Source organism: Sciurus carolinensis, chromosome 7 (genome assembly GCF_902686445.1).
Source record: "Sciurus carolinensis chromosome 7, mSciCar1.2, whole genome shotgun sequence".
In the NCBI taxonomy this organism is placed as follows: Eukaryota; Metazoa; Chordata; class Mammalia; order Rodentia; family Sciuridae; genus Sciurus; species Sciurus carolinensis.
In genome coordinates, this window is record NC_062219.1 from 138,960,905 (window position 1) to 138,977,471 (window position 16,567).

The 16,567-nt window shown below is 42.3% G+C and overlaps 1 protein-coding gene across 2 annotated transcripts in view; it reads left to right on the forward strand.

The window, feature by feature from the left end:
• Positions 1–13,425, forward strand: part of Dsp (desmoplakin) — a 47,088-nt gene extending 33,663 nt beyond the window's left edge. The window contains exons 18-24 of one of the 2 annotated variants that reach the window (XM_047557326.1): positions 241–434; positions 2,616–2,778; positions 3,304–3,387; positions 3,883–3,990; positions 4,589–4,687; positions 5,827–8,121; positions 9,488–13,425. In XM_047557326.1, the coding sequence (XP_047413282.1) occupies positions 241–434; positions 2,616–2,778; positions 3,304–3,387; positions 3,883–3,990; positions 4,589–4,687; positions 5,827–8,121; positions 9,488–12,727 (6,183 nt within the window). In that variant the 3' untranslated portion in view covers positions 12,728–13,425. The remainder of the gene's footprint in view (positions 1–240; positions 435–2,615; positions 2,779–3,303; positions 3,388–3,882; positions 3,991–4,588; positions 4,688–5,826; positions 8,122–9,487) is intronic. The other variant, XM_047557327.1, reaches the window with a different exon arrangement.
• The last annotated feature ends 3,142 nt before the right edge of the window (positions 13,426–16,567 follow it).

A 16,567-nucleotide genomic window follows, 5' to 3' on the forward strand; every position in this document is an offset into this window, starting at 1 on the left:
CAACCCTTTGTTACCAGGGTAGCAAAGGGAACTAGGTCATTGAAATAAATACTGAGAAGTAGTAATTCAGTGAATGTATTTTCCTAGGTTTGTTATCACTAAGAAATATAAATAAAGACTTTGATAAACCTTCTTGAACTTTTTTTTAAATTTAGTGATTTGTGGTGTGGCATAGAGTGGGAGAAGAGATTAATTTGCATGTGCTCATTTTTTTTGTTGTTGTTTAAAAATCTCTTGCAGAAAATAAAAAATGACTTGAACTTGAAGAAGTCGCTGTTGGCCACCATGAAGACGGAACTGCAGAAAGCCCAGCAGATCCACTCTCAGACCTCACAGCAGTATCCGCTCTACGACCTGGATCTGGGCAAGTTCAGTGAAAAAGTCACACAGCTGACAGATCGCTGGCAAAAAATCGATAAACAGATAGACTACAGGTGAGTCAACCCCTTCCCACTTTCTTCTCCTTTGGTGGTTCCAGTGGATAATACCACTTGATGCAGGCACTATCAAAAACAATGCTTTTGTTTTGTGTGGAAGTGAAGCCTGTAAGTGCTCTTTCCATGGACTGCCTGTGGGCAGCATTGTTTGCAATGGAGAGTAGATCCCTATGGCCTGCCAGGGCCCTGGAGAAACAGCAGGAGTCATTTGACAAGCTCTTTGAGGCTCTATAAACTCCTGAGATGACCATCGGAAGGAGGAGTTGCTTTGAGTGAATTTTTGTCCAAAGATTAAATTGTTCGCAAAGGAAATGCCTTACTGCAAATGAGGATCTAGAAATATCTACTAGTCAAGGTCTACTGAATTTCCTTACTTATTGCCCAATTTTTGTGTTTTTTAAAATCATCATGGAGATGTTACATACAATTCCCTCATTTAAAAACATGATTCAGTAGATTTTAGCATATTCAGAGTTGTGCAAACATCACAACCCGATTTCTTTTTTCTTTTTTTTTTTTTTTTCATGGTGCAGGAGTTGAAACTCAGGGCCTTTCACATGGTAGGCAAGTGCTCTACCCCGAGTCACATTCCCAGCCCTACAACATGAGTTTTGAACATTTTCCATATCTGTTAGGGGCCAGGCTGTATGGGCAATGACCAAACAGACTCCATTTTACCCTGAGACTCCATGTCATATAAGAAATGTTTCTCCCATGAGAAAACTCTCCTCTGCCATCCTGATCCTGCTTAGCACACCTTGCTTAGAAATGCAGAGGTTTCTGTTCTTTTTATACAATGTAAAATTGTTCTCTTTTTCGTCCCCCCCACCTTTTTTTTTTTTTTTTCCAGTGGTGGGGATTGAACCCAGAGCCTTGTACTTTCGAGGAAAGCACTCCACCAACTGAGCTATATCCCCAGCCCATGGGTCTTGCTTTTCATGGACAATGTACCCTGTCAAAGAATGATGGTCTAGACATTAGTAACCATTCTTTAACTTGTACTCAACTTGGGTCTTTTTGACCCACTTCCCCTTCTGCTTATGATTTTAGATCTCATGATGTTTGTTTATGGATTTAAAGCATAGCAACAGCCACTTGTGATTAACACACTGACATGCTTTACTTATGGTATTAAAGGTTACTTATGGTGCACTTTAACCCTTGGAGGGGGTTGAAGGGTGTTGACTTGCAGCCTGCCCCTCTGTCCTGCCTGCTGGTGAATCCAGACCAACAGCTGGTGAATAAAGATGGTTCCAACTCCTGCTTTAAGATCGACTGGGTGGTTTATTGCAATCTCACCATAACATGTCTAATGGCAGTCACTCCCCTTTATCTCCCAGTGCCCCAGATCTAGACAATCACAGAGCTACTTCCTGTCACTCTACATCTGTCTATTCTGGGCCCTCCATATAAATGGAATATATAATATATGGCCTTGGATTTATTTCACATCATAGTATAATGCTTTCAAGTCTTATTCATAGTGTAGCAGTACTTATTTATGACGGATAGTATTCCAGTGTTTGGCTATTCTGCTGGATGTTTTCTTCAACCCTCCTGAGATTCTCCGTGGTCTGGGCTAAGGTGCTCTTTAGCCTCTTGATCTCCTCAGATAAGCTCCTGTTCTCTCGGTGAGATTGTCTATCTGAACCCGGTAGCTGCTGGTGTCCTCCTCCTTCTGCATGGTGAGCTGGTGGATGGTGGTCTTGGTGATGTTGATCTCGGTCTCGAACTGGTTTTTCAAGCTAATGATCTCCTCATCGTAACTGTTTCTTAGATAGCCTGTGACTGTCACTGAACTAGTAGATTCTGGTATATTGAGACCATCCACTGTAAACGAATTGGGATCAGGTCAGATTTCTTACGATGAGGTTGGTGAGAGGATTAAGGACTTCCTCCAGGGTTCAAGCTGCATAGCAGGCATATACAATGAGACCACAAAACAGAAGCTTGGCATTTGCAGAACGGGCTGTCACTTGTCATTACGTTCTTTATCCTTTTGTTGTTTGATGGGTATTTGGGTTGTTTCCATTTTCCAAGATGGAAGATGCTGTTGTGAATGTTCATGTGTGTTTGTGTTGGACATGTGTTTACAGCGGAATTGCTGAGTGGCTCAGTGCGTATTTTAGGAACTAATAAGTGTAATCATAATAATTTTATTATATCTCTTTTCCCCAGATTATGGGACCTTGAGAAACAAATTAAACAACTAAGAAATTACCGTGACAACTATCAGAGTTTCTGCAAGTGGCTGTATGATGCCAAGCGCCGCCAGGATTCCTTGGAGTCCATGAAGTTTGGAGATTCCAACACGGTCATGCGATTTTTGAATGAGCAGAAGGTACAAGTTATTTTGTCATCCCGAAGTTGTTTTAAGATTAATTGTGTGTAGGCTGTGCTTTCTTCTGGTTTTCACAGCAATACCTTCATTTGAAATAATAATAATAATTTGAAAGATTTCATATCATAAATCCATTTTGCTTAAAAAAATGCTCAGGTGAAAAGTGACTGAGGTATTTAAAAAGAAATGCAATTATGAATGCAGAAGTAATGTAATATTGTTCTTCTCATATTCTGTTAAAGTAGCTTTATAAATTGAGGTGATAGAACCAGAAAACAGTCCTGCCTAGAAAGTAACCTTTTATAAATAATGATGATGATGATGATTGAAATAACTTTTTTTTCCATAAATGGAAAAAAAATGTTCTTTTCCTAAATATAACTGAAAGCAAGATGCCCATATATGTAGTTATAAATGAAAGAAAAAATAAAAAATAAAAACTAGTCACCATGGTAAAAGAGTGAAATAACATTTATTTTAAAAACTTTATGTTTTAATATTTGTAAAATTACATTCTTTGTATAGAACTTGCACAATGAAATATCTGGAAAACGAGACAAATCTGAAGAAGTGCAAAAAATTGCTGAACTTTGCGCAAACTCAATTAAGGTATGTTGGTTTCATTGAGAATGTTGCTCTATTTGCTTTAAAGATTATAAACTTTTGAGGATGGTGATTTATGACTTCTCCGTTTTCTCTTTCTTCAACAAACCATAAAAGTTTGTTTATCCATTAACTCGAATTTATGGCACATTGGCGATATCTCTGGAACTAGTTAGTCTTTATTCTTAAGACTGGTGCTTTGTGCACAATTCTCCAATTAACATGTAAAAATGTACATGCTTTGTTTAATAACATAATTATCAACTGCTTGGACCCTACAGCACAATACAGTCTTTGGGGTTGGTGATTAGAAATAATTTAAGGATTTAAAATAATTTAAGGATTTAGTGACTCCTTTTAAGTCCATTAAGAATGTTTTTCTAAGGGCTATGGTAGTTTGGTGGTAGAGTGCTTGCCTAGCATGCTTGAGGCCCTGGGGCTTGGTCAGGAGCACTGCAAAAAAAAAAAAAAAAAAAAATTTCCTTAAACTTTTTTCTGTAGGATTATGAACTCCAGCTGGCATCATATACCTCGGGCCTGGAAACTCTACTGAACATACCTATCAAGAGAACCATGGTTCAGTCCCCATCTGGGGTGATTCTGCAGGAGGTACATGTTGTTACATACCTCTTAGATTCCAGCTTCCCTCTGCCTCTCTTTTCCCTGTTTCTTGCCTGTTCATCCTGAATTCACCCCTATTATAGGACACCCATTAGAAAAGTTTTAATAGCAGGTTATGCCCCCTCTAGTTTGAGTCATCAATGCATGATACATTTTAGGAACTGATCCGTGGAGTCTAAATGTGTCATTATATATTAGTCTTTGCAGAAATCAGACTTAAATTTCTGGGTTTGGTGAAGGAGACGTCTAAAAAGTGGGAGTTATATCAGAGAAAAAGACAAGTTTTCCCTAAAGATGTTAGAGAATATCAACTATCAGATGGTTTAGGGGAAAAAGTACTGGAGCAATGAGGATGGCGTATAAATGTTTTGGGCTCTTCGTTTTGCTGTTCTTCTAGATTTTGTAACAGGCATACATGAAAGAAAGGAATTTATTTTTTAAATTATCATGTTATTGTGTCATTATCTTAGATGGCAAAATTGATCAGCCTGCATAGAATACATATAACTTTAAAAAATGTAATGCAATATATATGTATATATATATATATTTTTTTTTTTCTTTTCTTTTCTTCCTTTTCTCCAAGGCTGCAGATATTCATGCTCGGTACATAGAACTACTTACAAGGTCTGGAGACTATTATAGATTCTTAAGTGAGATGCTGAAGAGTTTGGAAGATCTGAAGGTATTGACTTGATTTCCTTGGGGCATCAAAAAAATAAAATAGAGCCAGGCATAGTGGTGCATCCCTATAATCCCAGCTACTTGGGAGGCCAAGGCAGGAGGATTGCAAGTTTGAGGCCAGCCTCTGCAATTTAGCGAGATTCTATTTCAATAATGAAAAGATCTGGAGATGTAGCTCAGTGATGAAGCACCCCTGGATTCAATCCCCAGTACCAGAAAAATAAGAATTAAAAAAAAATAGAATAGAATGTAATTATCACTGCCTCATTAAAACGTGGATTTGGAAACTGATAAAACCGAATTTCCTCTAAAAATTTAATGTAATACAGTTTGTGAGTTTGGGATTAGCCTATTGCTCCTCTAAATGGATTTAGATAATATTTGCAAAATTGTAGTCATTTTGTTTCGCTGGAAAAAAACAATAACTTATAGGTATTTAGTCAAGGATTTCTTTGTGTAAATTTTTGGATAAGCACATCCTGGACTAGCTGGATTTGAATTTTTCATGTTAACTATTTAATTTACTCCTCCTTTCTAATACTGGAATTGAGTTTATAGGGAACATCTGGCAGGGTGTGGACGCACACCCCTCTGATCCCAGCAACTCAGGAGTCTGAGGCAGAAAGATCACAGTTCAAGGTCAACCTCAGCAACTTTTGTGAGATGTTTAGTAGCTTAGCGAGACCCTGTCTCAAAATAAGAAATAAAAAGGGCTGGGGATGTGGCTCAGTGGTCAAGCACCCTGGGTTCAATCCCTGGTGCCAACAAAACAAAACAAAAACCCCACAAACAAACAAAAAAGAAAGAAAGAGGAACATCTTGTGTGAAATCATAAGCTTTTGATCTTGAAAGAAATTATTTTATAGATGAGGAAACGGGGGCTCAAAGGTGACATGTCATTCTGGGTTTATGCAAGAAGCTGATGGAAGAATGAGGATGATGATGTGGATTTCTTGAGTTGTTGTCTAGTGGTTTCTGCCTCCTCACTATGAGTGTGTCTGTATGTGTGTGTGGGGGGGTGTTAGGATGGTTGTGTAAAGAGCAAGAGTGCATATTGGTCTGGGCGGGGAAACGTACTCCTTCTTTCTTGTGATGCAAGGTGCTTCTCTTTCAACCTAATTTCTGTTTTCACATCCACAGCTGAAAAACACCAAGATTGAGGTTTTGGAAGAGGAGCTCCGGCTGGCCCGAGACGCCAACTCGGAAAACTGCAACAAGAACAAATTCCTGGATCAGAACCTGCAGAAATACCAGGCGGAGTGTTCCCAGTTCAAGGCAAAGCTCGTGAGCCTGGAGGAGCTGAAGAGACAAGCTGAACTGGACGGGAAGTCAGCCAAGCAAAATCTAGACAAGTGCTATGCCCAAATAAAGGAGCTCAACGAGAAGATCACCCGGCTGACCTACGAGATTGAGGATGAGAAGCGCAGAAGGAAGACGGTGGAAGACAGATTTGACCAACAGAAGAATGACTACGATCAACTGCAAAAAGCAAGGCAATGCGAAAAGGAGAGCCTCGGTTGGCAGAAATTAGAGTCTGAGAAAGCCATCAAGGAGAAGGAGTACGAGATAGAGAGGTTGAGGGTTCTTCTGCAGGAGGAGGGCGCCCGGAAGAGAGAATATGAAAATGAGCTGGCAAAGGTAAGAAACCACTATAATGAGGAGATGAGTAATTTAAGGAACAAGTATGAAACAGAGATTAACATTACGAAGACCACCATCAAGGAGATATCCATGCAGAAAGAGGATGATTCCAAAAATCTCAGAAACCAGCTTGACAGACTCTCCAGGGAGAACCGAGATCTGAAGGAGGAGATCGTCAGGCTCAATGACAGCATCCTGCAGGCCACCGAGCAGCGGAGGCGGGCTGAAGAAAATGCCCTTCAGCAGAAAGCCTGCGGCTCGGAGATCATGCAGAAGAAGCAGCATCTGGAGATTGAACTGAAGCAGGTCATCCAGCAGCGCGCCGAGGACAATGCCAGGCACAAGCAGTCGCTGGAAGAGGCTGCCAAGACCATTCAGGACAAAAATAAGGAGATCGAAAGGCTCAAAGCCGAGTTTCAGGAAGAGGCCAAGCGCCGCTGGGAATACGAAAACGAACTGGGTAAGGTAAGAAACAGTTACGATGAGGAGATCATTAGCTTGAAAAACCAGTTCGAGACCGAGATCAACATCACCAAGACCACCATCCACCAGCTCACCATGCAGAAGGAGGAGGACACCAGCGGCTACCGGGCTCAGATAGACAATCTCACCCGAGAGAACAGGAGCTTGTCTGAGGAGATCAAGAGGCTAAAGAGCACCTTAGCCCAGACCACGGAGAATCTCAGGAGGGTTGAAGAAAACGTCCAGCAGCAAAAGGCCACTGGCTCGGAGGTGTCTCAGAGGAAACAGCAGTTGGAGATCGAGCTGAGACAGGTCACTCAGATGCGAACCGAGGAGAGCATGAGATACAAGCAGTCTCTCGACGACGCTGCCAAGACCATCCAGGATAAAAACAAGGAGATAGAGAGGTTAAAACAGCTGGTAGAAAAAGAAACAAACGAAAGGAAGTGCCTGGAAGATGAAAACGTGAAATTGCAGAGGGTCCAGTACGACCTGCAGAAAGCCAACAGCAGCGCGACCGAGACCATAAGCAGATTGAAGGTTCAGGAGCAAGAGCTGACGCGCCTGAGAATTGACTTCGACAGGGTTTCCCAGGAGAGGACTGTGAAGGATCAGGATATCACGCGGTTCCAAAGCTCCCTGAAGGAGCTGCAGTTGCAGAAGCAGAAAGTGGAAGAGGAGCTGAATCGGCTGAAGAGGACGGCGTCCGAAGACTCTTCCAAGAGGAAGAAGTTGGAAGAAGAGCTGGAAGGCATGAGACGGTCTTTGAAAGAGCAAGTCATCAAAATCACCAACCTGACCCAGCAGCTGGAGCAGGCGTCCATTGTTAAGAAAAGGAGCGAGGATGACCTCCGGCAGCAGAGGGACGTGTTGGACGGCCACCTCAGGGAGAAGCAGAGGACCCAGGAGGAGCTGAGGAGGCTGTCCTCCGAGGTCGAGGCCCTGAGGCGGCAGCTGCTGCAGGAGCAAGAGAACGTCAAGCAGGCTCACGTGAGGAATGAGCATTTCCAGAAGGCCATAGAAGATAAGAGCAGAAGCCTAAACGAAAGCAAAATAGAAATCGAGAGGCTGCAGTCACTCACAGAGAACCTGACCAAGGAGCACCTGATGCTGGAGGAAGAACTGCGGAACCTGAGGCTGGAATACGACGAGCTGCGGAGGGGCCGCAGCGAAGCGGATAGCGATAAAAACGCCACCATCTCTGAGCTCAGGAGCCAGCTGCAGATCAGCAACAACCGAACCCTGGAACTGCAGGGGCTGATTAATGATTTACAAAGAGAGAGGGAAAATTTGAGACAGGAAATTGAGAAATTCCAAAAGCAGGCTTTAGAGGTATTCACAAATATTTGATCACAGCTTCACTGTTTTTTCCAAATGATCCACTCTACGGTCATCTCTTCTGAACTGTGTGCTCTTACTACTGACGTGGATGCTTCCAGAATGTCTAATTTTCCTTTCTATTGCTTAACTACTACCTGGCAAAATCCAGATAACTGCTTTAAAATAATTTTAGTGCTGTTCACCCTTCTGTCTTATCACTTGTCAGTCTGTGTGGAACCTGTGTTTGGCTGTGCTCTTAAGAACTTTAGCATGGCCAGGCGTGGTGGTGCACACTTGTAAACCCAGTGGCTTGGGAGGCTGAGGCAGGAGGATTCAAGTTCAAAGCCAGTCTCAGCAAATTAGTGAGGCCCTAAGTAACTTAGAGAGACCCTGTCTCTAAATAAAATATGAAAAGGGCTGGGGATGTGACTCAGTTCGATCCCTGACACAAAAACAAAACAAAACAAAACAAAACAAAACTAGCATTAGAATAAGATATAAGATCACTTTCTCTGACTGTTCTCTCCTTTCTATAAGGCAGCTCTTGGCTGGGGTGGAGCTCAGTGGCAGAGCATGTGCTTAGCATGTATGAGGTCCTGGGTTCAATTCCCAGCACCAAAAAATTAAAATAAACAAACAAAATTTAAAATGAATAAATAAGTAAGATAGAAGGTAGCTTCTTATTTAGTGAGCTAGGATATGCATTTTAAAATCAAACTTTTCTCAAATTCATATTAAAGCATTTTTCTGTGCAATTTTAAAATCACCTTTTCTTGCTTGCTCAGATGATTTTTTTGCATGCATTCTATTTCTTTTTCTCATTTTTAAAAATTTGTGCATTATGTCACATTCTCTTTTGATCACAATCCTAATGTTTCTTTCTGTTTGTCCTTTCTTCTTTTAACCCCTAATTTAAAGATAACTTCTTTAACTTCTAATACGTTTGACCTCCACAGACAATATTTGTGTGGGGTTAGGTGGGGGGGGGTGCATGTATATCTGTATGTTGGTATTGCTTTCTTAAATACGTTAACATAACTGTAACAGGTGAGAAGTAGGTATCACAGGGATGATAACCTGGACTAAAACTCTCCATATTTTTTCACACCATAATTATTTTTAAGTAATTTCTCCTAGTTACTTCTATGGGAAAAAAAGAGAAACAGTAAGTATGAAGCCATTTATACTTGTAGCAAGATATATTTACAGAACTTCTCCATAAATTTATAAGATTATAAGTTAGCAGTATATCTAGGGAAAACACAGAAAGGAAAAACAAGTAAAGGAGTTTAAAAAAGTACAGGAAAGACAGTTACATGATGATAGACATGTGATATGATCAAAATGTTATTTTCTCCCTTCTCTTTTTAAATTCTAGGCATCTAATAGGATTCAGGAATCCAAGAGTCAGTGCACTCAGGTGGTGCAGGAAAGAGAGAGCCTTCTGGTGAAAATCAAAGTTCTGGAGCAAGACAAGGCAAGGCTGCAGAGGCTGGAGGATGAGCTGAATCGTTTAAAAGCATCCCTAGAGGCGGAGAGCAGAGTGAAGCAGCGCCTGGAGAGTGAGAAACAGCAGATCCAGAATGACCTGAACCAGTGGAAAACTCAATACTCCCGCAAGGAGGAGGCGATTCGGAAGATAGAGTCAGAAAGAGAAAAGAGTGAGAGGGAGAAGAACAGCCTTAGGAGTGAGATTGAAAGGCTCCAAGCAGAGATCAAGAGGATCGAAGAGAGGTGCAGGAGAAAGCTGGAGGATTCTTCCAGGGAGACACAGTCCCAGCTGGAGTCAGAACGCTGCCGGCTTCAGAGAGAGATAGATAAACTCAGGCAGCGCCCCTATGGGTCCCACCGAGAGACCCAGACCGAGTACGAATGGACTGTCGACTCCTCCAAGCTGGTGTTCGATGGCCTGAGGAAGAAGGTGACGGCGATGCAGCTGTACGAGTGCCAGCTGATTGACAAAGCAACCTTGGACAAGCTGTTGAAGGGCAAAAAGTCAGTGGAAGAAGTTGCTTCTGAGATCCAGCCTTTCCTTCGGGGCGCAGGAGCTATCGCTGGAGCGTCTGCCTCTCCTAAGGAGAAATACTCTTTGGTAGAGGCCAAGAGAAAGAAACTAATCACCCCGGAATCCACTGTCATGCTTCTGGAGGCCCAGGCGGCCACAGGTGGTATCATTGACCCCCACCGGAATGAGAAGCTGACCGTAGACAATGCCATAGCTCGGGATCTCATCGATTTCGATGACCGCCAGCAGATTTACACGGCAGAAAAAGCTATCACTGGTTTTGATGATCCATTTTCAGGCAAGACAGTGTCTGTTTCAGAAGCCATAAAGAAGAATTTGATTGACAGAGAAACCGGAATGCGCCTGCTGGAAGCCCAGATCGCTTCAGGGGGTGTAGTAGACCCTGTGAACAGTGTCTTTCTGCCAAAAGATGTCGCTTTGGCCCGTGGGCTGATTGACAGAGATCTGTATCGGTCCCTGAATGATCCCCGAGATAGTCAGAAGAATTTTGTGGATCCAGTCACCAAAAAGAAGGTCAGTTACATGCAACTGAGGGAAAGGTGCAGAATCGAACCCCACACTGGTCTGCTCTTGCTGACAGTACAGAAGAGAAGTATGTCCTTCCAAGGAATCAGACAGCCTGTGACCGTCACTGAACTAGTAGATTCTGGTATATTGAGACCATCCACCGTAAACGAACTGGAATCAGGTCAGATTTCTTACGATGAGGTTGGTGAGAGGATTAAGGACTTCCTCCAGGGTTCAAGCTGCATAGCAGGCATATACAATGAGACCACAAAACAGAAGCTTGGCATTTATGAGGCCATGAAAATTGGCTTAGTTCGACCTGGTACTGCTCTGGAGTTGCTGGAAGCCCAAGCTGCCACTGGCTTTATAGTGGATCCCGTTAGCAACTTGAGGTTACCTGTGGAGGAAGCCTACAAAAGAGGTCTGGTGGGCATAGAGTTCAAAGAGAAGCTCCTGTCTGCAGAACGGGCTGTCACTGGGTATAATGACCCTGAAACTGGAAACATCATCTCTTTGTTCCAAGCCATGAACAAGGAACTCATTGAAAAGGGCCATGGCATTCGCTTACTGGAAGCACAGATCGCAACTGGAGGGATCATCGATCCAAAGGAGAGCCATCGCTTACCAGTTGACATGGCGTACAAGAGGGGCTATTTTAATGAGGAGCTCAGTGAGATTCTTTCAGACCCAAGTGATGATACCAAAGGATTTTTTGATCCCAACACTGAAGAAAATCTTACCTATCTGCAACTCAAAGAAAGGTGCATTAAGGATGAGGAAACAGGGCTCTGTCTTCTGCCCCTGAAAGAAAAGAAGAAACAGGTACAGACGTCACAGAAGAATACCCTCAGGAAGCGTAGAGTGGTCATAGTTGACCCAGAAACCAACAAGGAGATGTCTGTCCAGGAGGCCTACAAGAAGGGCCTGATCGATTACGAAACCTTCAAAGAACTGTGTGAGCAGGAATGTGAGTGGGAAGAAATAACCATTACGGGGTCAGATGGCTCCACCAGGGTGGTCCTGGTGGACAGGAAGACGGGCAGTCAGTATGACATTCAGGATGCTATCGACAAGGGCCTTGTTGACAGGAAGTTCTTCGAGCAGTATCGATCCGGCAGTCTGAGCCTCACCCAGTTCGCAGACATGATCTCCTTGAAAAATGGCATCGGCAACGGCGGTGGCATGTGCACTAGTGTCAATGATGATGTTTTCAGCAGCTCCCGACATGAATCAGTGAGTAAGATCTCCACCATCTCCAGTGTCAGGAATTTAACCATCAGGAGCAGCTCTCTTTCCGACCCCCTGGAAGAATCCAGCCCCATTGCGGCCATCTTTGACACAGAAAACCTGGAGAAAATCTCCATTACAGAAGGTATAGAGAGAGGCATTGTGGACAGCATCACCGGTCAGAGGCTTCTGGAGGCTCAGGCCTGCACTGGTGGCATCATCCACCCGACCACTGGCCAGAAGCTGTCTCTTCAGGATGCGGTCTCCCAGGGTCTAATTGACCAGGATATGGCCACCAGGCTGAAGCCTGCTCAGAAGGCCTTCATTGGCTTTGAAGGTGTGAAGGGGAAGAAGAAGATGTCGGCAGCAGAAGCAGTGAAGGAAAAATGGCTCCCCTATGAGGCAGGTCAGCGCTTCCTGGAGTTCCAGTTCCTCACTGGTGGCCTCGTTGATCCGGAAGTACATGGGAGGATAAGCACAGAAGAAGCCATCAGAAAAGGGTTCATTGACGGCCGAGCAGCTCAGAGGCTGCAAGACACCAGCAGCTACGCCAAAATCCTGACCTGCCCCAAAACAAAATTAAAAATATCCTATAAGGATGCCATGAACCGCTCCATGGTAGAAGACATCACAGGGTTACGCCTTCTGGAAGCGGCCTCCGTGTCGTCCAAGGGCTTACCTAGCCCTTATAACATGTCTTCAGCTCCAGGCTCCCGCTCTGGCTCCCGCAGTGGCTCCCGCAGTGGCTCCCGCAGTGGGTCCCGCAGTGGGTCCCGGAGAGGAAGCTTTGATGCCACAGGAAATTCTTCCTACTCTTATTCCTACTCATTTAGCAGTAGCTCTATCGGGCACTCGTAGTCAGCTGGAAATGGTTGCTATGCCTTGGATCCATTTGAATGAATGTCTATTTTATTATGTAACAAAAAAAAAAAAAAGAAGAAGAAGACCCTGTGCTTGCAGTGTAGTGATAGAATTTTCTATGCTTCAAAATAGCCATAGTTGAAATCAAGTAAGAAAGGCTGTTGTGGCTTTTTAATCTTTTCAGTTTATCTTAACTAATGCTGTACACTTTAATGTAGTGTATTCAAAATGGTAATCACTTGTACCGATAGCACAAATTGAATTTAGAATTTGTTTCTTCTCTTGTGTGTTTAGCTTTTTGGTCAGCTCTTGAATTTTTTTGCCCATTAGGCAGGTTTATATTCCTGGAGACAAACCTTAGGTCCATCTCTGATGTGTTTATTATCACTCTGTTTCTCATCTACATATTTCCATTTTCTGTATTAGGAGAAAATTACTCCCGCCTCCCACCACACCCTCCCTACCCCAAGCATTTTGGAGTGAGTTTCCTTTAGTTTAAGAATGTGGATTGTGTAACCCATATACCCTTTAATACACTTGTTTGGCTTGGTATTTCTTTGACTATGTGCATGATAGCAGCAACCTTTGATTTCCTTTGGTTGGAGTTTCCTGTTTATTTGCTTGTCATTTTCTATGTACTTTAAAAAGGGGTCTTTATGAAGTTTGCTGTTGTGGCAATAAACATTTAGACTTTGGAAGTTTTGTGTGTTGATTTAATAACATGTTCAATAGTATGTACACACAAGAGCATTTAGCAGCAGCTTTGTTTATCACAAAACAGGCCTAAATAATTTGTTTACTAATTTGTTTACTAAATAACCTACTATAAGAAGGACATTAAAATTTTATGTCCCTTTGCAATTCTTGTTAGAAAGTGGTCTTCTGAAGATAGTTCTTTCCATATTTCTCTACCTGTTATGAACCTGGTGGAGGGAAGGAAACCAGTGGAAATAGGATACTTCAAAAGTTAAAACCCTGTTCTAGCTTATTCTGGACAGTGGGTACCACTAAGCACTGGCAAAAGTCACTGTCATAGCAATGAAAAATCACTAAGTAGCTAAGATGCCTTTTTTGGATATCTTCAAAATACATAGTGTTTCCCAGTGGCTTGGGAGGCTGAGGCAGGAAGATCACAGGTTCAAAGCCAGCCTCAGCAATTTAGTGAGGTCCTAAGCAACTTAGTGAGACCCTGTCTCAAAAAAAGAAAAGAAAAAATAAAAAAAGGACGGGGGGAATGGAGATGTAGCTCAGTGGTTGAGCACCCCTGGGTTGAATCTCGGGCAACAATAACAACAACAAAAAGACAGTGTTTTGTTTTGTTCCCCAAGAGGAAGGAATTGTCCTTGAATCTATGAAAATGATTCCTGAAGAGTTCTTGAACTTTGGTTGAAGTACCATGAAATATAGACATATTCCTTTGGATCAAAGAGAAACTAATGAAATCCAGACATTTTTCATTAAATTAATGACTTTACTTAATACCTATGTCCGGTACTATGAAGATTCAGTGGAATTTACAAGTCCCCTGACTGCATTTGCGGTCTGGGTGGGGACAGGAGACACATAAAACAATCAGTGGCACAATTTTTATATGTCAGTAGTGTATATTAATAGAATTAAGCAAATCTTATAGTACAGATAGAAAATAGGAAGCAAACGAAATGCTAAAATCGTGGAATAAGAAAAATCGTTAAAGGCAGCTTCACTTAAGTTATTGGGGCTTTGGGTACTTAGGGTGAAATTACCTGCATTCTCAACAAATGGACCATTTTTCCTTCACAACATGTTTCATTTCTTCTTACCTCTCTTTTCCTCCCCTAATGTGGAGGAATTGAAATTAATTTAATTCACTGGATATTGAGTTCTCTATGCCATACATCATGCCAGAAGCCGGGGGTCCCATGCTAGGAATAGATGGTACAAAAACAGCCCTTGTCATCTAAAAGAAAGAAGAAACACATAGCAAATGTTTTGGGGTGGGTGTGGAAGAGCAAGTTCCTTACACGAGAGCTGGGAGTCTCAGTCACTTATAACAAGATGCTGCAGACAGAGTGGCTTAAATAACTATTAATTCTGGAGGTTGCAAGTCCAAGATTAAGGTGCTGTCAGGGTTGAGATCTTTTCTCCTGCGTGGTCACCTTCTTGATATGTGCTCACCCGGCTTTTTCTTTATGCACACATGCAGAGAGGATTGGTGGGGAGCTGGGGGAAGAGGAAGGAGAGGGAGAGCTCTAGTATGTCTTACTATAGAGACATCTGTTTTATTAGATTAGGCGCCCATCTTCTCCTCCTTTACCTTCTGGAAGGCCCTATCTCCACACACAATCACTTTGTGAACTGGGGCTTCAATAGATGATTTTTGGGGAGAGGGCCCAATTTAGTCCATAACAGGCCTATTCCAGAAGGAGTCTAGAGACTGCTCCAGGAAAGTGATAAAACAGCTTAAGAACAACATCAAGGTAGAGCAGTTCCCCAGGTTAAAACAGTAACTAGAGAGGAATATAGACAACTGACAAATCTTCCCTACGCCCGCCATGCTGCTGTTGGTTGTCACTAAGCTCTGAGCTAAAACCAGCTGTGTCCTAAAAAAAGGACATGCCTGTCCTGGGCTGAGTTTTGACGTGTTTCACATACACAACACACCCACTTTCAATTAGAATCATCATGAAACATCCAAAATTAGTGTACACGTTTTCCAGATCACTTGGCTAACTATGGAAATGAAAATAAAAAGATACTGTGGACAGAATATGAAAAAATTACTTCTAGAGCTCAACTCTTACCCCACATCTGCTTATAGCTACTGGCCTACTTCTTTGTTTTATGGTGCTATTTATAATATTTTTTACCACTTTTTAAAGTGTTGGAATTATGATATTTGCCTTTGGAGATAATTGTTCAAAATTTTCCTCCAGAGTTCCTTTATCAGGGGTAAACAAAGTGCAAAGGGAAGCACAGATTGCACAAGCAACTTGAAAAAAATGAAAATGTAAAAAAGATTAGGTTCAGGGAGTTAAAACCATATAGGAAAACTAAAAGAGCTGATCCCAGGTCTTGAGAAGGAAAAATACAAAGCATGGGTGATCAAAGCAAAGCACCCAGACTAACGGGGATATGTCAAAGACCCACAAGGGGAGGCTTAATGTGGTTTCCACTGGCCAAATATTGGACAATTTGAGTATCAACAAGAATTTTGATGATAATAGAGTCTATAACACTAAAATTGAAAACCTTGAACATTTAAAACCCCTTGATTCCATGGTGAAATAAACAACAAAACAAAAGTGTAGAAAGAATGCCACCTAATAAGCGTACAGGACATGACACTGTAAGGGAATCATCATTTATAACATGTAATAATAGACTCAGTGAAGGAGTATATGAGGTAGTTGGGGAATGTGATATTTTTATGGTCTCAAGATATACCCAAGTATGACCACAGACTACCATTATGGAGAGGAAAAACACCATCAAAGTGGAAAGAGTTAGCCTGGGATCTTAGCAATCTGGGAGGCAATAGGATTGCAAGTTCAAGGGCAGACTCAGCAAGTTATTAAGGCCCTAAGTAACTTATTGAGACCCTGTCTCAAAATAAAAAGGGCTGGGGATGTACTCAGTGGTAAAGTGCCCCTGGGTTCAATCCCTGACACCAAGAAAAAAAAAAAGTAATATTTAGCTACCACCTTTATCAAGTAGTCACATTTAACTCTACTAATTGGAGAATCTAAGTATATGTCTCTTTGGGATGTAGTAAAAAGTATACAACTCCAATGTAGTATTCTTGTAAAAATGGGGCGGAGGAGGGGGTGCAGATCTGTCAAATCCAGAATGAGGGAC